We start from the raw sequence: 24965 nt of genomic DNA, 5'->3' as shown, positions 1-24965 counted from the left end.
CCGTCGAATATCCAACCTGAAACTGGCTTTACCTCGGTCGGTTTGTGGTACATGGCCAATATACCACTGCTAGGGGCTGTTCACTATGACGTAACGCGGAGTGCCTGGATACAGCCCTTAGCGGTGGTATTTTGGCCATGTACCATAAACCGGAGGTGCCATATTGCAATACAGTTCCAGTCAAATGTTTTGACACACCTACTCAGTCAAGGGTTTTTCTTTATTTTCAGAAGGAAGGCAGTGCTGGCAGCAGCGAAAACCATCTGGATGCAGACAAGGGTCTTTGCAGAGGAGCCTGCTGGCGTGGTAACTTTCACTTTCGTTTTGAGCAGGTTTTAGCATATATTTATCAGTGACTAATTCATTAAAATACTTTATGACCAACATTGAGTCAGTTCCGTGATCCCGCCACCCAGACCGAAATGAAAGTGTAATTTCCCGCGTGGGTGGTTACACCGAATTTGAAACGATCTTCCCCATTTGCGCTTTCCATTTCGTAATTCGCGAAACTTCAATTCGTCATTATAATCATCTAATTTCTCAGTCTTCATGCAACAGACCTCGCTGTGTCCTACTCTAAAAGGTATTAATATTTTTCATTTGCGATATAACCGACGTATGTTGTTAATTTTCTCTGAAATATTCGTGTTTTATTAACCTTTGAATAATTCATTTCTGGTTGGTTTCATGCCTCGTCTAACTTTCATTTTCCACCGTTCGCATTATCATGTATGTGCTGCCTGTATATTTTCACCTATTGGCCACATGCAGGTTCAATAATAGTAAAATATGCCTATGATAATAACTAAGGTACTAGTCTATTGAGCACAGCGTGAGACTGGGAACGACATAACTATGCAAGTAAGCAGTAGTATACATATTTGCCAATTCAAGTTGCTTTTAATTTCAAATGGGCCATAGATCTATGATGCAAATACCAATTTAGAAATAATGAAGTTTACATAATTTTCTATCCATAAAATCAATCCCTGTTTTCCCTTTCAGAGACTCCTGATGAGTTCAATGGCTAATGGACAGTTATATCAGATGATCAACAGGATATGTGAGGACCTGAGCTCAGGTGAGTGCAGGAGGCTCCTGTACCTGTGTGGATCCCTTGACACTGACAGGTGTGGTTCTGCTCATGTGAGAGAGGTGTTAAATTCCTGGCTGAGCAGAGGACAGGTGGATCAGCTGTACCTGGTGGAACTTCTGTTCAGACTGAGACGCTTTGATCTCCTGAAGAAAGAGTTTCACATCAGTAAACAGGAAGTGGATGGGATTCTGGGACAGAACCGAGCTTTGTCAGAGTACAGGTGAGATTTATTCCTTAGGTTTGAATTCTGCTATTGTCTTTTCCAGGATAACAACACACACCAATAGACCAAACATTCTTTACAGTCTCATTCATCGCGGTCTTCATTAGTAAATATATTCCATGGAGTTCTTTCTATGAAGCTGTTCTGTTTCCTGGTTACAGAGTGTTGATGTCTGATGTGAGTGAAGACATGGGGACAGAAGACCTGGAATCGCTCAAGTTTCTGCTGAGTGGTTCTTTATCCAGAGAGAGGCTGACCAGAGTCAAGGTAAAGGCTTCGTTCAGACATTTGACATTTTATTTAATTACTGACAAGCCTGATCTGATTATGTCATGAAATATTTCTGCATTGTGGGTGGCGGATTCCTGCAATGTAAATACCACTAGGTATGCTGTAATGTACTGTGTATTACTGTGAGAACATTCCTCTTCTGCAATGTAAATACCACTAGGTATGCTGTAATGTACTGTGTATTTCTGTGAGAACATTCCTCTTCTTCTGTGGTATGTTTCCGGAGGATCTAGTTGTTATGGAATGTTTTTTATTTTATTTTAATAGATTTTCTTTTACAATTTAGTACAAAACACAAACCGAGCTGCCAGACAAGTATTGCTTTAAGTAAGACATGACAACAATAGGGTATTGCTTATGTACTGTAAGACATGACAACAATCAAATCAAATTGTATTTGTCACATGCGCCGAATACAACAGTGAAATGTGACCTTACAGTGAAATGCTTACTTACAAGCCCTTAACCAACAATGCAGTTTTAAGAAAAATACAAAAAAAAAATAGAAATAAAAGTCACAAATAATTAAAGACCAGCAGTAAAATAACAATAACAAGGCTATCTATATACAGGGTATTACGGTACAGAGTCAATGTGGAGGCTATATACAGGGGGTACCGGTACAGAGTCAATGTGGAGGCTATATACAGGGTATTACGGTACAGAGTCAATGCGGAGGCTATATACAGGGTATTACGGTACAGAGTCAATGTGGAGGCTGTATACAGGGTATTACGGTACAGAGTCAATGTGGAGGCTATATACAGGGTATTACGGTACAGAGTCAATGCGGAGGCTATATACAGGGTATTACGGTACAGAGTCAATGCGGAGGCTATATACAGGGTATTACGGTACAGAGTCAATGTGGAGGCTGTATACAGGGTATTACGGTACAGAGTCAATGTGGAGGCTATATACAGGTGTTACAGTACAGAGTCAATGTGGAGGCTATATACAGGGGGTACCGGTACATAGTCAATGTGGAGACTATATACAGGGGGTACCGGTACAGAGTCAATGTGGAGGCTATATACAGGGGGTACTGGTACAGAGTCAATGTGGAGGCTATATACAGGGGGTACCGGTACAGAGTTAATGTGGAGGCTATATACAGGGGGTACCGGTACAGAGTTAATGTGGAGGCTATATATAGGGGGTACCGGTACAGAGTTAATGTGCGGGGGCACCAGTTAGTCGAGGTAATTGAGGTAATATGTACATGTAGGTAGAGTTATTAAAGTGACTATGCATAGATAATAACAGAGAGTAGCAGCAGCGTAAAAGAGTGGGGGCAATGCAAGTAGTCTGGGTAGTCATTTGATTAGATGTTCAGGAGTCTTATGGCTTCGGGGTAGAAGCTGTTTAGAAGCCTCTTGGACCTAGACTTGGCGCTCCGGTACCGCTTGCTGGCAAGGGTGGCTGGAGTCTTTGACAATTTGTTGTGCCTTCCTCTGACACCGCCTGGTATAGAGGTCCTGGATGGCAGGAAGCTTGGCCCCAGTGATGTACTGGGCCGTTCGCACTACCCTCTGTAGTGCCTTGCCGTCGGAGGCCAGAGCAGTTGCCATACCAGGCAGTGATACAACCAGTCAGGATAATCTCGATGGTGCAGCTGTAGAACCTTTTGAGGATCTGAGGACCCATGCCAAATCTTTTCAGTCTCCTGAGGGGGAATAGGTTTTGTCGTGCTCTCTTCACGACTGTCTTGGTGTGTTTAGACCATGATAGTTTGTTGGTGATATGGACGCCAAGGAACTTGAAGCTCTCAACCTGCTCCACTACAGCCCCGTCAATGAGAATGGGGGCATGCTCTGTCCTCCTTTTCCTGTAGTCCATAATCATCTCTTTTGTCATGATCATGTTGAGGGATTGGGTATAGGGTATTGCTTAAGTAAGACATAACAACAACAACAGGACAACAATATGACAGTTACAACAACAAGTGGTGTTCATAATCAGTGTATGTCCAGAAGATCCAGAAACAGATGTTCTGGAATGTTTTTGAACCATTTCATATCCTTTCTCTCTGTGACAGAGTTTCCTGGATGTCATAGTTGAACTGGAGAAGCTGGACAGAGTGTCTTCTGAGAGGGTGGAGCTGATAGAAAAATGTCTGAGGGACATCAGCAGGGTTGACCTGGCCAGGAAGGTCAAAGGGTACCAGAACCTGACATCAGGTAAGAATTAGTAAAAGGCCTACCGTGGGATTCTGGAGGACTTCTGGATATCTGGGGCCGTATCAAGATTAGATTAGGATCCAGGATCTCCATATACTCATTGTGATCTAAGTGGCTAAATGGATTCTTCAGTGCATTCGGAAAGTATTCAGACCCCTTGACTTTTTCCACATTTTGTTACCTTACAACCTTGTTCTAAAATGGATTAAATTAAATGTTTTCCTCATCAACCTACCCCATAATGACAAAGTGAAAATAGGGGTTTAGACATTTTTGGAAAAAATTAAATAACGTATTTACATAAGTATTTAGACCCTTTGTAATGAGACTTGAAATTGAGCTCATGTGCATCCTGTTTCCATTGATCATCCTTGAGAGATGTTTCTACAACTTGATTGGAGTCCACCTGTGGGAAATTCAATTGATTGGACTTGACTTGGAAAGGCACACACCTGTCTATATAAGGTCCCACAGTTGACAGTGCATGTCAGAGCAAAAACCAAGCCATGAGGTCGAAGGAATTGTCCGTAGAGCTCAGAGACAGGATTGTATCGAGGCACAGATCTGGGGAAGGGTACCAAAACATTTATGTAGCATTGAAGGTCCCCAAGAATACAGTGGCCTCCATCAAACCTGTTAAGTCTACCCCCTCCTTTTTCGAACATTCTGTTAAAAATCGCGCAACTTTTCAGCGTCCTGCTACTCATGCCAGGAATATAGTATATGCATATGATTAGTATGTGTAGATAGAAAACACTCTGAAGTTTCTAAAACTGGTTAAATCACGGCTGTGACTATAACAGATCGTGTGTTTCATTGAAAAGCGCAAGAAAAACTGCTCTCTGAAAGCTAAAAATTATTTCCATGCGTCACTTTCATGGGTTGTTAAAAGGGCACAAAATTAATTATCGACCTTATCGCCATTGTCGTCATTTTCAAGGGACTTTTTTCTTGGTAAATCCAACTAACTGGATTCCATTTCTTCCGGTCTCCACCAGGATGTTTTGAATGTGCACATTGGCAGCCATTGATTTGAAAACGAGGAGCTATTGAATATACATCGCCCTGTAATCATTTTGATAGATTATAAACGTTTACTAATACCTAAAGTTGGATTACAAAAGTATTTCGAAGTGTTTTGTGAAAGTTTATCGTCGACTTTTTTAATTTAAAAAAATGACGCAGCGTTTAAAAACAATGTTTTTTTCTGAATGACACAGCTTCCATAGAAAGCTATTTTGGGTATATATGGACCGATTTAAACGAAAAAAAGACCCAATAGTGATGTTTATGGGGCATATAGGAGTGCCAAGAAAGAAGCTCGTCAAAGGTAATGAATGTTTTATATTTTATTTCTGTGTTTTGTGTAGCGCCGGCTAAGCTATATCTTTGTTTACATCGCATTCAGGCATTTTGAGGTGTTGCATGCTATCAGATAATAGCTTCTCATGCTTTCGCCGAAAAGCATTTTAAAAATCTGACTTGTTGGCTAGGTTCACAACGAGTGTAGCTTTAATTCAATACCCTGTATGTGGATTTTGATGAAGGTTTGAGTTTTAACGAGTACATTTAGCATTTAGCGTAGCGCATTTGCATTTCCAGGTGTCTACTTGAGACATCTTAAATGGAAGAAGTTTGGAGCCACCAAGACTCTTTCTAGAGCTGGCCGCCCGGCCAAACTGGGCAATCGGGGGAGAAGTGCCTTGGTCAGGGAGGTGACCAAGAACCAGACTGACAGAGCTACAGAGTTCATCTGTGGAGATGGGAGAACCTTCCAGAAGGACAACCATCTCTGCAGCACTCCACCAATCATGCCTTTATTGTAGAGTGACCAGAAAGAAGCCACTCCTCAGTAAAAGGCATGACAGCCCGCTTGGAATTTACCAAAAGGCACCCAAAGGACTCTTAGTCATTGAGAAACAAGATTCTCCGGTCTGATGAAACTAAGATTGAATTCTTTGGCCTGTATGCGTCACGTCTGCACCATCCCTACGGTGAAGCATGGTGTTGGCAGCATCTTGCTGTGAGGATGTTTTTTCACGGCAGGGACTGGGAGACTAGTCAGGATCGGGGGAAAGGTGAACAGAGCAAAGTACAGAGAGATCCTTAATGAAAACCAACGTTCTAGCCATTGCTGATCCTCTTTTCGTTTTCCTTTGGTTTTGTCTTGTCTTGTATCACACCTGGTTCCAATCCCCCTCATGTCCTTGTCGGTGATTGTTTGTTTGTAAGCTATGTGCAAGATATGTTCTGGTGTGCGACGGGTTTTGTACCCACTTGTATTATTTTGTATCTTTTGGTTAGGCTCATGCGCCTGACTTCCTTCCACCAGCACGCACCCATTACAGAATTACTGACCGACTATGGAGTCAGCAGGAGCAGGTACCCCGGTTATAGGGGTGGAGGAGCGCGTCCGGGAGCACGCAGGAATGCGTCACAATCCTGGCACCGCCATGGCCAGGAGTGGCTTCGGGACAAGTCTCTGAATGTCCTTGAGTGGCCCAGCCAGGGCCTGGACTTGAACCCGATCGAACATCTCTGGAGAGACCTGAAAATAGCTGTGCAGTGATGCTCCACATCCAACCTGACAGAGCTTGAGTGAATCTGCAGAGAAGAATGGGAGAAACTCCCCAAATACAGGTGTGCCAAGCTTGTAGCGTCAAATCCAACTAGACTCCAGGCTTAAATCACCGCCAACGTGCTTCAACAAAGTACTGAGTAAAGGGTCTGAACTCTTATGTAAAAGTCATATTTCAGTTTTTGTTTTTTTATACAATTTCAAATATTCCTAAAAACCTGTTTTTGTTTTGTCATTATGGGGTATTGTGTGTAGATTGATGAGGAAAAAAACAATTGAATCCATTTTTAGAATAAGGCTGTTATGTAACAAAATGTGGAAAAAGTCAACGGGTCTGAATACTTTCTGATTGCACTGTAAATCAGAACTCCTACTCTCACTCTTGATACTAATATGGCCCTTGTTCTCAATCTGAACCACCTCTGTTACATCCTGTTTGGAAATACTTCTTCCTGTGCAACTTGTTGTAGTTGGAACACCACAACATAGACCAGTGGTGATGATTCACCAGGCCCAGCAGCAGTGGATCAGGACTCCAGTGAGTCACTACTACACTACCTCTTCTTGAAACAGGGAAACCTTCCCTCGCCTCTACTACAGCTTTCTATAAAGGATGTTTCCTCTAACAGTGATTTCTGTCCCTCAGTCCAACCCCATGCCCACTGCCTCCCCTGTATCATGCCATTCAAGACAAGAGCAGTCCACACAGAACAGTAAGTTACTTTCATTCCTCAGGAGAGGTTTCTTTAAAATACCAACTGTTTATCATGATTAGTGTTCATTAAAAAAGTATATCCTCTGTTGAAAGCGGCTGTTATTCTGTCATTTTAGCTCCAGAGAACGAAAACATTGCAGAGCCTGAAAGAAAAAGGCTGTTCTACCAGGTAATATACATAGTGTTCTACCAGGTAATATACATAGTGTTCTACCAGGTAATATACATAGTGTTCTACCAGGTAATATACATAGTGTTCTATCAGGTAATATACATAGTGTTCTACCAGGTAATATACATAGTGTTCTACCAGGTAATATAAAGGTAATATGCATAGTGTTCTACCAGGTAATATACATAGTGTTCTATCAGGTAATATACATAGTGTTCTATCAGGTAATATACATAGTGTTCTACCAGGTAATACAAAGGTAATAAACATAGTGTTCTAACAGGTAATATAAAGGTAATATACAGTGCCTTGCGAAAGTATTCGGCCCCCTTGAACTTTGCGACCTTTTGCCACATTTCAGGCTTCAAACATAAAGATATAGAACTGTATTTTTTTGTGAAGAATCAACAACAAGTGGGACACAATCATGAAGTGGAACGACATTTATTGGATATTTCAAACTTTTTTAACAAATCAAAAACTGAAAAATTGGGCATGCAAAATTATTCAGCCCCCTTAAGTTAATACTTTGTAGCGTCACCTTTTGCTGCGATTACAGCTGTAAGTCGCTTGGGGTATGTCTCTATTAGTTTTGCACATCGAGAGACTGAAATGTTTTCCCATTCCTCCTTGCAAAACAGCTCGAGCTCAGTGAGGTTGGATGGAGAGCATTTGTGAACAGCAGTTTTCAGTTCTTTCCACAGATTCTCGATTGGATTCAGGTCTGGACTTTGACTTGGCCATTCTAACACCTGGATATGTTTATTTTTGAACCATTCCATTGTAGATTTTGCTTTATGTTTTGGATCATTGTCTTGTTGGAAGACAAATCTCCGTCCCAGTCTCAGGTCTTTTGCAGACTCCATCAGGTTTTCTTCCAGAATGGTCCTGTATTTGGCTCCATCCATCTTCCCATCAATTTTAACCATCTTCCCTGTCCCTGCTGAAGAAAAGCAGGCCCAAACCATGATGCTGCCACCACCATGTTTGACAGTGGGGATGGTGTGTTCAGCTGTGTTGCTTTTACGCCAAACATAACGTTTTGCATTGTTGCCAAAAAGTTAAATTTTGGTTTCATCTGACCAGAGCACCTTCTTCCACATGTTTGGTGTGTCTCCCAGGTGGCTAGTGGCAAACTTTAAACTACACTTTTTATGGATATCTTTAAGAAATGGCTTTCTTCTTGCCACTCTTCCATAAAGGCCAGATTTGTGCAATATACGACTGATTGTTGACCTATGGACAGAGTCTCCCACCTCAGCTGTAGATCTCTGCAGTTCATCCAGAGTGATCATGGGCCTCTTGGCTGCATCTCTGATCAGTCTTCTCCTTGTATGAGCTGAAAGTTTAGATGGACGGCCAGGTCTTGGTAGATTTGCAGTGGTCTGATACTCCTTCCATTTCAATATTATCGCTTGCACAGTGCTCCTTGGGATGTTTAAAGCTTGGGAAATATTTTTGTATCCAAATCCGGCTTTAAACTTCTTCACAACAGTATCTCGGACCTGCCTGGTGTGTTCCTTGTTCTTCATGATGCTCTCTGCGCTTTTAACGGACCTCTGAGACTATCACAGTGCAGGTGCATTTATACGGAGACTTGATTACACACAGGTGGATTGTATTTATCATCATTAGTCATTTAGGTAAACATTGGATCATTCAGAGATCCTCACTGAACTTCTGGAGAGAGTTTGCTGCACTGAAAGTAAAGGGGCTGAATAATTTTGCACGCCCAATTTTTTAGTTTTTGATTTGTTAAAAAAGTTTGAAATATCCAATAAATGTCGTTCCACTTCATGATTGTGTCCCACTTGTTGTTGGTTCTTCACAAAAAAATACAGTTTTATATCTTTATGTTTGAAGCCTGAAATGTGGCAAAAGGTCGCAAAGTTCAAGGGGGCCGAATACTTTCGCAAGGCACTGTACATAGCGTTCTATCAGGTAATATACATAGTGTTCTACCAGGTAATATACATAATGTTCTATCAGGTAATATATATAGTGTTCTATCAGGTAATATAAAGGTAAAATACATAGTGTTCTATCAGGTAATATAAAGGTAATATACATAGTGTTCTATCAGGTAATATGCATAATGTTCTATCAGGTAATATACATAGTGTTCTATCAGGTAATACAAAGGTAATATACATAGTGTTCTAACAGGTAATATACATAGTGTTCTATCAGGAGACTTTTATCTCCCTCACCAACTTCAAACATCTGCTATCTGAGCAGCTAACCGATCGCTGCAGCTGTACATAGTCTATTGGTAAATAGCCCACCCATTTTCACCTACCTCATCCCCATACTGTTTTTATTTATTTATTTTTCTGCTCTTTTTGCACACCAATATCTCTCTACCTTTACATAACCATCTGATCATTTATCACTCCAGTGTTAATCTGCATAATTGTAATTATTTGCCTACCTTCTCATGCCTTTTGCACACAATGTATATATAGACTCCCCTTTTTTCTACTGTGTTATTGACTTGTTAATTGTTTACTCCATGTGTAACTCTGTGTTGTCTGTTCACACTGCTATGCCTTATCTTGGCCAGGTCGCAGTTGCAAATGAGAACTTGTTCTCAACTAGCCTACCTGGTTAAATAAAGGTGAAATAAATAAAAAATAAATAAAAGGTAATATACATAGTATTCTATCAGGTAATACAAAGGTAATATACATAGTGTTCTATCAGGTAATATACATAGTGTTCTATCAGGTAATACAAAGGTAATATACATAGTGTTCTATCAGGTAATACAAAGGTAATATACATAGTGTTCTATCAGGTAATATACATAGTGTTCTATCAGGTAATATAAAGGTAATATACATAGTGTTCTATCAGGTAATATACATAGTGTTCTATCAGGTAATATACATAGTGTTCTATCAGGTAATACAAAGGTAATATACATAGTGTTCTATCAGGTAATATACATAGTGTTCTACCAGGTAATATAAAGGTAATATACATAGTGTTCTATCAGGTAATATACATAGTGTTCTATCAGGTAATATAAAGGTCATATGCATAATGTTCTATCAGGTAATATACATAGTGTTCTATCAGGTAATATACATAGTGTTCTATCAGGTAATATACATAGTGTTCTACCAGGTAATATACATAATGTTCTATCAGGTAATATAAAGGTAATATGCATAGTGTTCTATCAGGTAATATACATAGTGTTCTACCAGGTAATATACATAGTGTTCTATCAGGTAATACAAAGGTAATATACATAGTGTTCTATCAGGTAATATGCATAATGTTCTATCAGGTAATATGCATAGTGTTCTACCAGGTAATATACATAGTGTTCTACCAGGTAATATACATAGTGTTCTATCAGGTAATACAAAGGTAATATACATAGTGTTCTATCAGGTAATATACATAGTGTTCTACCAGGTAATATAAAGGTAATATACATAGTGTTCTATCAGGTAATATGCATAATGTTCTATCAGGTAATATACATAGTGTTCTACCAGGTAATATACATAGTGTTCTATCAGGTAATATACATAGCGTTCTATCAGGTAATATACATAGTGTTCTACCAGGTAATATACATAATGTTCTATCAGGTAATATACATAGTGTTCTATCAGGTAATACAAAGATAATATACATAGTGTTCTATCAGGTAATATACATAGTGTTCTATCAGGTAATATAAAGGTAATATACATAGTGTTCTATCAGGTAATATGCATAATGTTCTATCAGGTAATATACATAGTGTTCTACCAGGTAATATAAAGGTAATATACATAGTGTTCTAACAGGTAATATACATAGTGTTCTATCAGGTAATATACATAGTGTTCTATCAGGTAATATAAAGGTAATATACATAGTGTTCTACCAGGTAATATAAAGGTAATATACATAGTGTTCTATCAGGTAATATGCATAATGTTCTATCAGGTAATATACATAGTGTTCTATCAGGTAATACAAAGGTAATATACATAGTGTTCTATCAGGTAATATACATAGTGTTCTATCAGGTAATATAAAGGTAATATACATAGTGTTCTATCAGGTAATATGCATAATGTTCTATCAGGTAATATACATAGTGTTCTACCAGGTAATATAAAGTTAATATACATAGTGTTCTAACAGGTAATATACATAGTGTTCTATCAGGTAATATACATAGTGTTCTACCAGGTAATATACATAGTGTTCTATCAGGTAATATGCATAGTGTTCTATCAGGTAATATGCATAGTGTTCTATCAGGTAATATAAAGGTAATATACATAGTGTTCTATCAGGTAATATACATAGTGTTCTATCAGGTAATATGCATAGTGTTCTATCAGGTAATATACATAGTGTTCTATCAGGTAATATACATAGTGTTCTATCAGGTAATATACATAGTGTTCTATCAGGTAATATACATAGTGTTCTATCAGGTAATATACATAGTGTTCTATCAGGTAATATACATAGTGTTCTACCAGGTAATATACATAGTGTTCTACCAGGTAATATACATAGTGTTCTAACAGGTAATATACATAGTGTTCTATCAGGTAATATACATAGTGTTCTAACAGGTAATATACATAGTGTTCTAACAGGTAATATACATAGTGTTCTATCAGGTAATATACATAGTGTTCTAACAGGTAATATACATAGTGTTCTAACAGGTAATATACATAGTGTTCTATCAGGTAATATACATAGTGTTCTAACAGGTAATATACATAGTGTTCTATCAGGTAATATACATAGTGTTCTAACAGGTAATATACATAGTGTTCTAACAGGTAATATACATAGTGTTCTACCAGGTAATATACCAGTGAATATATATTCGTCCCTTTCGGGATGAAGACCTTACGTGCGTGGTACATTTACAATAATGTGCCTGCCCCTCTGTTCTATAGAGCCCAGTGGATGTTTACAGGCTCCAGTCAGACCCACGGGGTGAATGTCTCATCATAGACTGTGTTGGCAGTGATGGAGGTGAGAGTCCACATGATGAGTCTACTTTAGAGACAGAACACATACTGAGTCTACTGTAGAGACTGATAACACATGCTGAGTCAACTGTAGAGACAGATAACACATGCTGAGTCTACTGTAGAGACAGATAACACATACCGAGTCAACTGTAGAGACAGATAACACATGCTGAGTCTACTGTAGAGACAGATAACACATGCTGAGTCTACTGTAGAGACAGATAACACATGCTGAGTCAACTGAGTCTCCTGTAGAGACAGATAACACATACTGAGTCTACTGAGTCTACTGTAGAGACAGATAACACATACTGAGTCTACTGTAGAGACAGATAACACATACTGAGTCTACTGTAGAGACAGATAACACATACTGAGTCTACTGTTGAGACAGATAACACATACTGAGTCTACTGTAGAGACAGATAACACACGCTGAGTCTACTGTAGAGACAGATAACACATACTGAGTCTACTGTAGAGACAGATAACACACTCTGAGTCTACTGTAGAGACAGATAACACATACTGAGTCTACTGAGTCTACTGTAGAGACAGATAACACATACTGAGTCTACTGAGTCTACTGTAGAGACAGATAACACATACTGAGTCTACTGAGTACTGTTGAGACAGATAACACATACTGAGTCTACTGTAGAGACAGATAACACATACTGAGTCTACTGAGTCTACTGTTGAGACAGATAACACATACTGAGTCTACTGTAGAGACAGATAACACATGCTGCGTCTACTGTAGAGACAACACATACTGAGTCTACTGAGTCTTCTGTAGAGACTGATAACACATGCTGAGGCTACTGTTGAGACAGATAACACATACTGAGTCTACTGAGTCTACTGTTGAGACAGATAACACATACTGAGTCTACTGTAGAGACAGATAACACATACTGAGTCTACTGTAGAGACAGATAACACATACTGAGTCTACTGAGTCTACTGAGTCTACTGTTGAGACAGATAACACATACTGAGTCTACTGTAGAGACAGATAACACATGCTGCGTCTACTGTAGATACAACACATACTGAGTCTACTGAGTCTTCTGTAGAGACTGATAACACATGCTGAGGCTACTGTTGAGACAGATAACACATACTGAGTCTACTGAGTCTACTGCAGAGACAGATAACACACGCTGAGTCTACTGTAGAGACAGATAACACATACTGAGTCTACTGTAGAGACAGATAACACACGCTGAGTCTACTGTAGAGACAGATAACACATACTGAGTCTACTGAGTCTACTGTAGAGACAGATAACATATACTGAGTCTACTGTAGAGACAGATAACACATACTGAGTCTACTGAGTACTGTTGAGACAGATAACACATACTGAGTCTACTGTAGAGACAGATAACACATACTGAGTCTACTGAGTCTACTGAGTCTACTGTTGAGACAGATAACACATACTGAGTCTACTGTAGAGACAGATAACACATGCTGCGTCTACTGTAGAGACAACACATACTGAGTCTACTGAGTCTTCTGTAGAGACTGATAACACATGCTGAGGCTACTTTTGAGACAGATAACACATACTGAGTCTACTGAGTCTACCGTAGAGACAGATAACACATACTGAGTCTACTGTAGAGACAGATAACACATGCTGAGTCTACTGTAGAGACAGATAACACATACTGAGTCTACTGTAGAGACTGATAACACATATTGTGTCTACTAGAGAGACAGATAACACATACTGAGTCTACTGTAGAGACAGATAACACATGCTGAGTCTACTGTAGAGACAGATAACACATGCTGAGTCTACTGTAGAGACAGATAACACATACTGAGTCTACTGTAGAGACTGATAACACATATTGTGTCTACTAGAGAGACAGATAACACATACTGACTGAGTCTACTGTAGAGACAGATAACACATGCTGAGTCTACTGTAGAGACAGATAACACATACTGAGTCTACTGTAGAGACTGATAACACATATTGTGTCTACTAGAGAGACAGATAACACATACTGAGTCTACTGTAGAGACAGATAACACATGCTGAGTCTACTGTAGAGACAGATAACACATGCTGAGTCTACTGTAGATACAGATAACACATGCTGAGTCTACTATAGAGACAGATAACACATACTGAGTCTACTGTAGAGACAGATAACACATACTGAGTCTACTGTAGAGACAGATAACGCATCCTGAGTCTACTGTAGAGACAGATAACACATGCTGAGTCTACTATAGAGACTGATAACACATGCTGAGGCTACTTTTGAGACAGATAACACATACTGAGTCTACTGAGTCTACCGTAGAGACAGATAACACATACTGAGTCTACTGTAGAGACTGATAACACATATTGTGTCTACTAGAGAGACAGATAACACATACTGAGTCTACTGTAGAGACAGATAACACATGCTGAGTCTACTGTAGAGACAGATAACACATACTGAGTCTACTGTAGAGACTGATAACACATATTGTGTCTACTAGAGAGACAGATAACACATACTGAGTCTACTGTAGAGACAGATAACACATGCTGAGTCTACTGTAGAGACAGATAACACATGCTGAGTCTACTGTAGATACAGATAACACATGCTGAGTCTACTATAGAGACAGATAACACATACTGAGTCTACTGTAGAGACAGATAACACATACTGAGTCTACTGTAGAGACAGATAACGCATCCTGAGTCTACTGTAGAGACAGATAACACATGCTGAGTCTACTATAGAGACAGATAACACATACTGAGTCTACTGTTGAGACAGATAACACATACTGAGTCTACTGAGTCTACTGTAGAGACAGATAACACATACTGAGTCTACTGAGTCTACTGTAGAGACAGATAACACATGCTGAGTCTACTCTAGAGACAGATAACACATACTGAGTCTACTTAGTCTACTGTAGAGACTGATAACACATACTGAGTCTACTGAGTCTAGTGTAGAGACAGATAACACATATGTGATGCTGTAACAGTGATGCTGTGTGTCAGTAACAGTGATGATGTAACAGTGATGATGTGTGTCAGTAACAGTGATGATGTGTGTCAGTAACAGTTATGGTGTGTGTCAGTAACAGTGATGATGTAACAGTGTTGATGTGTGTCAGTAACAGTGATGATGTGTGTCAGTAACAGTGATGATGTGTGTCAGTAACAGTGATGATGTAACGGTGATGATGTGTGTCAGTAACAGTGATGATGTAACAGTGATGATGTGTGTCAGTAACAGTGATGATGTAACAGTGATGATGTGTGTCAGTAACAGTGATGATGTGTGTCAGTAACAGTGATGATGTAACAGTGTTGATGTGTGTCATTAACAGTGATGATGTAACAGCGATGATGTGTGTCAGTAACAGTGATGATGTGTGTCAGTAACAGTGTTGATGTGTGTCAGTAACAGTGATGATGTGTGTCAGTAACAGTGATGATGTTACAGTGATGATGTGTGTCAGTAACAGTGATGATGTAACAGTGATGATGTAACAGTGTTGATGTGTGTCAGTAACAGTGATGATGTAACAGTGATGATGTAACAGTGCTGATGTGTGTCAGTAACAGTGATGATGTGTGTCAGTAACAGTGATGATGTGTGTCAGTAACAGTGATGATGTGTGTCAGTAACAGTGACGATGTGTGTCAGTAACAGTGTTGATGTAACAGTGTTGATGTGTGTCAGTAACAGTGATGAAATGTGTCAGTAACAGTGATGATGTGTGTCAGTAACAGTGATGATGTGTGTCAGTAACAGTGATGATGTAACAGTGATGATGTGTGTCAGTAACAGTGTTGATGTGTGTCATTAACAGTGATGATGTATGTCAGTAACAGTGATGATGTGTGTCAGTAACAGTGTTGATGTGTGTCATTAACAGTGATGATGTGTGTCAGTAACAGTGATGATGTGTCAGTAACAGTGATGATGTAACAGTGATGATGTGTGTCAGTAACAGTGATTATGTGTGTCAGTAACAGTGATGATGTGTGTCAGTAACAGTGTTGATGTGTGTCAGTAACAGTGATGATGTAACAGTGATGCTGTAACAGTGATGCTGTGTGTCAGTAACAGTGATGATGTAACAGTGATGATGTGTGTCAGTAACAGTGATGATGTATGTCAGTAACAGTTATGGTGTGTGTCAGTAACAGTGATGATGTAACAGTGTTGATGTGTGTCAGTAACAGTGATGATGTGTGTCAGTAACAGTGATGATGTGTGTCAGTAACAGTGATGATGTAACGGTGATGATGTGTGTCAGTAACAGTGATGATGTAACAGTGATGATGTGTGTCAGTAACAGTGATGATGTAACAGTGATGATGTGTGTCAGTAACAGTGATGATGTGTGTCAGTAACAGTGATGATGTAACAGTGTTGATGTGTGTCATTAACAGTGATGATGTAACAGCGATGATGTGTGTCAGTAACAGTGATGATGTGTGTCAGTAACAGTGTTGATGTGTGTCAGTAACAGTGATGATGTGTGTCAGTAACAGTGATGATGTTACAGTGATGATGTGTGTCAGTAACAGTGATGATGTAACAGTGATGATGTAACAGTGTTGATGTGTGTCAGTAACAGTGATGATGTAACAGTGATGATGTAACAGTGCTGATGTGTGTCAGTAACAGTGATGATGTGTGTCAGTAACAGTGATGATGTGTGTCAGTAACAGTGATGATGTGTGTCAGTAACAGTGACGATGTGTGTCAGTAACAGTGTTGATGTAACAGTGTTGATGTGTGTCAGTAACAGTGATGAAATGTGTCAGTAACAGTGATGATGTGTGTCAGTAACAGTGATGATGTGTGTCAGTAACAGTGATGATGTAACAGTGATGATGTGTGTCAGTAACAGTGTTGATGTGTGTCATTAACAGTGATGATGTATGTCAGTAACAGTGATGATGTGTGTCAGTAACAGTGTTGATGTGTGTCATTAACAGTGATGATGTGTGTCAGTAACAGTGATGATGTGTCAGTAACAGTGATGATGTAACAGTGATGATGTGTGTCAGTAACAGTGATTATGTGTGTCAGTAACAGTGATGATGTGTGTCAGTAACAGTGATGATGTGTGTCAGTAACAGTGATGATGTATGTCAGTAACAGTGTTGATGTAACAGTGTTGATGTGTGTCAGTAACAGTGGTGATGTGTGTCAGTAACAGTGATGATGTGTGTCAGTAACAGTGATAATGTGTGTCAGTAACAGTGTTGATGTGTGTCAGTAACAGTGATGATGTGTGTCAGTAACAGTGATGATGTGTGTCAGTAACAGTGATGATGTGTGCCAGTAACAGTGATGATGTAACAGTGATGATGTAACAATGATGATGTGTGTCAGTAACAGTGATGATGTAACAGTGATGATGTAACAGTGATGATGTGTGTCAGTAACAGTGATGATGTGTGTCAGTAACAGTGATGATGTAACAGTGTTGATGTGTGTCAGTAACAGTGATGATGTGTGTCACTAACAGTGTTGATGTAACAGTGTTGATGTGTGTCAGTAACAGTGATGATTTGTGTCAGTAACAGTGTTGAAGTGTGTCAGTAACAGTGATGATGTAACAGTGATGATGTGTGTCAGTAACAGTGATGATGTGTGTCAGAAACAGTGATGATGTGTGTCAGTAACAGTGTTGATGTGTGTCAGTAACAGTGATGATGTGTGTCAGTAACAGTGATGATGTGTGTCAGTAGCAGTGTTGATGTAACAGTGATGATGTGTGTCAGTAACAGTGATGATGTAACAGTGTTGATGTGTGTCATTAACAGTGATGATGTAACAGTGATGATGTGTGTCAGTAACAGTGATGATGTAATAGTGATGATGTGTGTCAGTAACAGTGATGATGTAACAGTGATGATGTAACAGTGTTGATGTGTGTCATTAACAGTGATGATGTAACAGCGATGATGTGTGTCAGTAACAGTGATGATGTGTGTCAGTAACAGTGTTGATGTGTGTCAGTAACAGTGATGATGTGTGTCAGTAACAGTGATGATGTAACAGTGATGATGTGTGTCAGTAACAGTGATGATGTAACAGTGATGATGTAACAGTGTTGATGTGTGTCAGTAACAGTGATGATGTAACAGTGATGATGTAACAGTGCTGATGTGTGTCAGTAACAGTGATGATGTAACAGTGATGATGTGTGTCAGTAACAGTGTTGATGTGTGTCAGTAACAGTGATGATGTGTGTCAGTAACAGTGTTGATGTAACAGTGATGATGTGTGTCTGTAACAGTGATGATGTGTGTCAGTAACAGTGATGATGTGTGTCAGTAACAGTGATGATGTAACAAATGATGTGTGTCAGTAACAGTGATGATGTGTGTCAGTAACAGTGATGGTGTATGTCAGTAACAGTGTTGATGTAACAGTGTTGATGTGTGTCAGTAACAGTGATGATGTGTGTCAGTAACAGTGATGATGTGTGTCAGTAACAGTGATGATGTAACAGTGATGATGTGTGTCAGTAACAGTGATGATGTGTGTCAGTAACAGTGATAATGTGTGTCAGTAACAGTGTTGATGTAACAGTGTTGATGTGTGTCAGTAACAGTGATGATGTGTGTCAGTAACAGTGATGATGTGTGTCAGTAACAGTAATGATGTGTGCCAGTAACAGTGATGATGTAACAGTGATGATGTAACAATGATGATGTGTGTCAGTAACAGTGATGATGTAACAGTGATGATGTGTATCAGTAACAGTGATGATGTGTGTCAGTAACAGTGATGATGTGTGCCAGTAACAGTGATGATGTATGTCAGTAACAGTGATGATGTAACAAGTGATGATGTGTGTCAGTAACAGTGATGATGTGTGTCAGTAACAGTGATGATGTAACACTGATGATGTGTGACAGTAACAGTGATGATGTAACAGTGATGATGTGTGTCAGTAACAGTGATGATGTGTGTCAGTAACAGTGATAATGTGTGTCAGTAACAGTGTTGATGTAACAGTGTTGATGTGTGTCAGTAACAGTGATGATGTGTGTCAGTAACAGTGATGATGTGTGTCAGTAACAGTGATGATGTATGTCAGTAACAGTGATGATGTAACAAGTGATGATGTGTGTCAGTAACAGTGATGATGTGTGTCAGTAACAGTGATGATGTAACAGTGATGATGTGTGACAGTAACAGTGATGATGTAACAGTTATGATGTGTGTCAGTAACAGTGTTGATGTGTGTCAGTAACAGTGATGATGTGTGTCAGTAACAGTGATGATGTATGTCAGTAACAGTGATGATGTAACAGTGATGATGTGTGTCAGTAACAGTGATGATGTGTGTCAGTAACAGTGATGATGTAACAGTGATGATGTAACAGTGTTGATGTGTGTCAGTAACAGTGATGATGTGTGTCAGTAACAGTGTTGATGTAACAGTGTTGATGTGTGTCAGTAACACTGATGATTTGTGTCAGTAACAGTGTTGATGTGTGTCAGTAACAGTGATGATGTGTGTCAGTAACAGTGATGATGTAACAGTGATGATGTGTGTCAGTAACAGTGTTGATGTGTGTCAGTAACAGTGATGATGTGTGTCAGTAACAGTGTTGATGTGTGTCAGTAACAGTGATGATGTAACAGTGATGATGTGTGTCAGTAACAGTGATGATGTGTGTCAGTAACAGTGATGATGTGTGTCATTAACAGTGATGATGTAACGGTGATGATGTGTGTCAGTAACAGTGATGATGTAACAGTGATGATGTGTGTCAGTAACAGTGATAATGTGTGTCAGTAACAGTGTTGATGTGTGTCAGTAACAGTGATGATGTGTGTCAGTAACAGTGTTGATGTAACAGTGTTGATGTGTGTCAGTAACAGTGATGATGTGTGTCAGTAACAGTGATGATGTGTGTCAGTAACAGTGATGATGTGTGCCAGTAACAGTGATGATGTAACAGTGATGATGTAACAATGATGATGTGTGTCAGTAACAGTGATGATGTAAAAGTGATGATGTAACAGTGATGATGTGTGTCAGTAACAGTGATGATGTGTGTCAGTAACAGTGATGATGTGTGCCAGTAACAGTGATGATGTATGTCAGTAACAGTGATGATGTAACAAGTGATGATGTGTGTCAGTAACAGTGATGATGTGTGTCAGTAACAGTGATGATGTAACAGTGATGATGTGTGACAGTAACAGTGATGATGTAACAGTTATGATGTGTGTCAGTAACAGTGATGATGTGTGTCAGTAACAGTGATGATGTGTGCCAGTAACAGTGATGATGTATGTCAGTAACAGTGATGATGTAACAAGTGATGATGTGTGTCAGTAACAGTGATGATGTGTGTCAGTAACAGTGATGATGTAACAGTGATGATGTGTGACAGTAACAGTGATGATGTAACAGTTATGATGTGTGTCAGTAACAGTGTTGATGTGTGTCAGTAACATTGATGATGTGTGTCAGTAACAGTGATGATGTATGTCAGTAACAGTGATGATGGAACAGTGATGATGTGTGTCAGTAACAGTGATGATGTGTGTCAGTAACAGTGATGATGTAACAGTGATGATGTAACAGTGTTGATGTGTGTCAGTAACAGTGATGATGTGTGTCAGTAACAGTGTTGATGTAACAGTGATGATGTGTGTCAGTAACAGTGTTGATGTGTGTCAGTAACAGTGATGATGTGTGTCAGTAACAGTGTTGATGTGTGTCAGTAACAGTGATGATGTAACAGTGTTGATGTGTGTCAGTAACAGTGATGATGTAACAGTGATGATGTGTGTCAGTAACAGTGATGATGTGTGTCAGTAACAGTGTTGATGTAACAGTGTTGATGTGTGTCAGTAACAGTGATGATGTGTGTCAGTAACAGTGATGATGTTACAGTGTTGATGTGTGTCAGTAACAGTGATGATGTAACATTGATGATGTGTGTCAGTAACAGTGAGATGTAACAGTGATGATGTGTGTCAGTAACAGTGATGATGTGTGTCAGTAACAGTGTTGATGTAACAGTGTTGATGTGTGTCAGTAACAGTGATGATGTGTGTCAGTAACAGTGTTGATGTAACAGTGTTGATGTGTGTCAGTAACAGTGATGATGTGTGTCAGTAACAGTGATGATGTGTGTCAGTAACAGTGATGATGTAACAGTGATGATGTGTGTCAGTAACAGTGATGATGTAACAGTGATGATGTGTGTCAGTAACAGTGATTATGTGTGTCAGTGACAGTGATGATGTAACAGTGATGATGTGTGTCAGTAACAGTGTTGATGTGTGTCAGTAACAGTGATGGTGTGTGTCAGTAACAGTGATTATGTGTGTCAGTGACAGTGATGATGTAACAGTGTTGATGTGTGTCAGTAACAGTGATGATGTGTGTCAGTAACAGTGATGATGTTACAGTGTTGATGTGTGTCAGTAACAGTGATGATGTAACAGTGATGATGTGTGTCAGTAACAGTGAGATGTAACAGTGATGATGTGTGTCAGTAACAGTGATGATGTGTGTCAGTAACAGTGTTGATGTAACAGTGATGATGTGTGTCAGTAACAGTGTTGATGTGTGTCAGTAACAGTGATGATGTAACAGTGATGATGTAACAGTGTTGATGTGTGTCAGTAACAGTGATGATGTGTGTCAGTAACAGTGATGATGTTCTTCTTCCTACCAGACATGTTGGAGGAGATGTTCAGCGGGCTCCAATTCAAGGTGACCCTGGTTAAGTGGCCGAGAGTGGGGGATACCCTGTCTCTTCTCAGGCAGGCTGCCCAACCGAGGCAGACCCAGGAAGTTGATGCCTTCGCCTGCTGCATCATCAGCCGTGGTACTGCTACCGACCTGCTGGCTACAGACTCTCACAGGTTGAACATGGAACTCGCCACACCTGGGTTGTGGGTTTGATTCCCACTGGGCCCACCCATACTAAAATATGTATGCACATTTTGGCATATCTTATTATAATTATTGTACATTTTATTTGACAGGCTCGGGGTGCGTCTTGACACGGTCCGACACCTCTTCACCCCTGACTACTGCCCCAGGCTGGCTGGCAAGCCCAAGCTGTTCTTCATCCAGACCTATAGTGTGTCAGGCCCCCAGGACTGCTCCTCCAGGCCCACGGGTCACCCTGCTCACAGGGAGGAGGATCTGGAGACAGACGGGTATGGGGAACCTCTCAATGTGGAGACAGTCCCCACCGACGCAGATGTCTTCTGGAGCCACTGTTGGACAGATGAGGGTCAGCTGGAGGAGAAGGACCATCGGTCTGTGTACCTGCAGGCCCTGAGAGAGGCAGTTCAGAGGAGGTACTGACTGCAACATGTCAATCAAACAGAGATGTTTCAGTCATAGATATTGAAAATGAGCCATCCTGTTGTTCCTGCCCAGAGTGAAATGCTGATTGTTTTGCTCACTGGGATCTCTCAGGTTTCAGTCTTCAGTTTTTGCAGTATGTTTAATGGTACAACATTTAGACAAAAAAAGCATTAAAGATTACATTTCATGTTTACTTTTATTGCACTGAATAAAGTAATGCCCATAGTGTAATCATGAATGACACGGTTCCTTAACTTTTCTTGCAGGAGAACACATCTAGTGGATGTCCATACAGAGATGAACAGGGTGATCTTCGACCACAACAGAAGGAATCCAGGAGCCAGATACAACATTAATCTGAGACACACACTCAGGAAGAATCTCTACATGTTATAGATAGACATAATATAGTTTGCTCTACTGTATAACCACTGAGCAGTACTAGATTCTATTATACAATATACAACAGCACCCTCTACTGGCAGCTTTTGATAAGAACATCAGCACCCTCTACTGGCAGCTTTGATAACCACAACAGCACCCTCTACCGGTAGCTTTGATAACCACAACAGCACCCTCTACTGGCAGCTTTGATAACCACAACAGCACCCTCTACTGACGACAACTGTCTTGCATCACATTGAGCAGCTAGCGAGGAAGTAGTGCAATCAAAACACATTCAGTATTTTATTACTATGTATTTATTCAAGACATGTTTTTCTTTTTACTGAAGGATGGATGAAGGATTTGAGAAAATAATGTGAATTCAGATCTGTGCATTTCAAAATGTAGACAAGCCTGATAAGTAGTAATAAAACATAGACCTAAAATACTTTATTTATTCACCTAGATGGGTTAGGGTTAACCCTAACCCTAGATGGGATAGGAAAGCTAATTTTTTATGCATTTTCAAAACATATGACTGGTATTTTGGGGAAGTTTATTTGAAATCCACCATCACAACGTTATAATGCGATCGTAAGGAAAATGGAGACCCTTGAGAGGGAAAGAACAAGATGTATGTCAGAAGAAGTGCAATATTATCATAAGGAGATGTATACTTGGAATACGGAGGAGGAATAGAGGGAGGAAGAGGCTGAGCTTGAATTGTTAAAAAATTGAGGGAAAATGGGAGATTGTTTGTTAACTAAGAATGGGAGAAAGTGTAAGCAGAGTGAGCTGAAGACAAGAGGAGAAATGGAATTGAATGAGGTCAAAGTATTGCAGGGGTTAGGTGTGGTGAAGTTCTCGGAGACCGAGGCTTGTACCGAGGCTCCGGATAAAGATGAGTGTGACAGTAGGAGTGAAGTTTTTGGAAAAAGTGGACCCTTACCTTTTGGCTTATCCAGTTGTGGTTTCAGGGTGGGTGAAAACAGAGTTGGATGCTGTGGAATCGTTGAAGTAATGTTAGGATATATAAGTTATCCTGTACAAGCTTTTGTGCTGAATACATTACGTTGTTAGAGGTGTCAAGCTTATGGGCAGTAGTGCAGAAGTTGTCATATAAATAAGGCAGTGAAGAAAGTAGAGGAAGATGTGTCAAGGAGCAGGGATCCTGAGAGGACTGCTGTGACTAATAGATCTGTACCAGAACAGAGGGAGGGATCCTGAGAGGAGGGGTATAGTAAATCTGTACCAGAACAGAGGGAGGGATCCTGAGAGGACTGCTGTGACTAGTAGATCTGTACCAGAACAGAGGGAGGGATCCTGAGAGGGCTGCTGTGACTAATAGATCTGTACCAGAACAGAGGGAGGGGTCCTGAGAGGAGGGGTGTAGTAAATCTGTACCAGAACAGAGGGAAGGATCCTGAGAGGACTGGTGTAGTAGATCTGTACCAGAACAGAGGGAGGGATCCTGAAAGGACTGGTGTAGTAGATCTGTACCAGAACAGAGGGAGGGATACTGAGAGGAGTGGTGTAGTAGATCTGACCCAGAACAGAGGGAGGGATCCTGAGAGGACTGGTGTGACTAGTAGATCTGTACCAGAACAGAGGGAGGGATCCTGAGAGGACTGGTGTAGTAGATCTGTACCAGAACAGAGGGAGGGATCCTGAGAGGACTGGTGTGACTAGTAGATCTGTACCAGAACAGAGGGAGGGATCCTGAGAGGACTGGTGTAGTAGATCTGTACCAGAACAGAGGGAGGGATCCTGAGAGGACTGCTGTGACTAGTAGATCTGTACCAGAACAGAGGGAGGGATCCTGAGAGGAGGGGTGTAGTAGATCTGTACCAGAACAGAGGGAGGGATCCTGAGAGGACTGGTGTAGTAGATCTGTACCAGAACAGAGGGAGGGATCCTGAGAGGACTGGTGTAGTAGATTTGTACCAGAACAGAGGGAGGGATCCTGA

The 24965-nt window shown here is 40.2% G+C and overlaps 1 protein-coding gene across 3 annotated transcripts; it reads left to right on the top strand.

The window, feature by feature from the left end:
* Window positions 1-50: 50 nt before the first annotated feature.
* LOC139381022 (CASP8 and FADD-like apoptosis regulator) lies at window positions 51-23732 on the top strand. Of its 3 annotated transcripts, none has more exons than XM_071124257.1 (11): window positions 51-306; window positions 1006-1316; window positions 1481-1586; window positions 3649-3790; window positions 6839-6906; window positions 7015-7081; window positions 7200-7252; window positions 12184-12262; window positions 21971-22160; window positions 22284-22604; window positions 22881-23732. In XM_071124257.1, exons 1-11 carry the CDS (start codon window positions 52-54, stop codon window positions 23008-23010), a joined length of 1722 nt encoding a protein of 573 aa, XP_070980358.1. In that variant the 5' UTR covers window position 51; the 3' UTR covers window positions 23011-23732. The 3 variants fall into 3 exon arrangements, with proteins under 3 accessions (XP_070980358.1, XP_070980360.1, XP_070980359.1); XM_071124259.1 differs by having other exon boundaries at window positions 86-583; XM_071124258.1 differs by having other exon boundaries at window positions 286-861; window positions 22881-23444.
* Window positions 23733-24965: the final 1233 nt, after the last annotated feature.

This window comes from Oncorhynchus clarkii, chromosome 22 (assembly GCF_045791955.1).
Source record: "Oncorhynchus clarkii lewisi isolate Uvic-CL-2024 chromosome 22, UVic_Ocla_1.0, whole genome shotgun sequence".
In the NCBI taxonomy this organism is placed as follows: Eukaryota; Metazoa; Chordata; class Actinopteri; order Salmoniformes; family Salmonidae; genus Oncorhynchus; species Oncorhynchus clarkii.
This window is presented reverse-complemented; position numbering and strand designations above follow the sequence as displayed.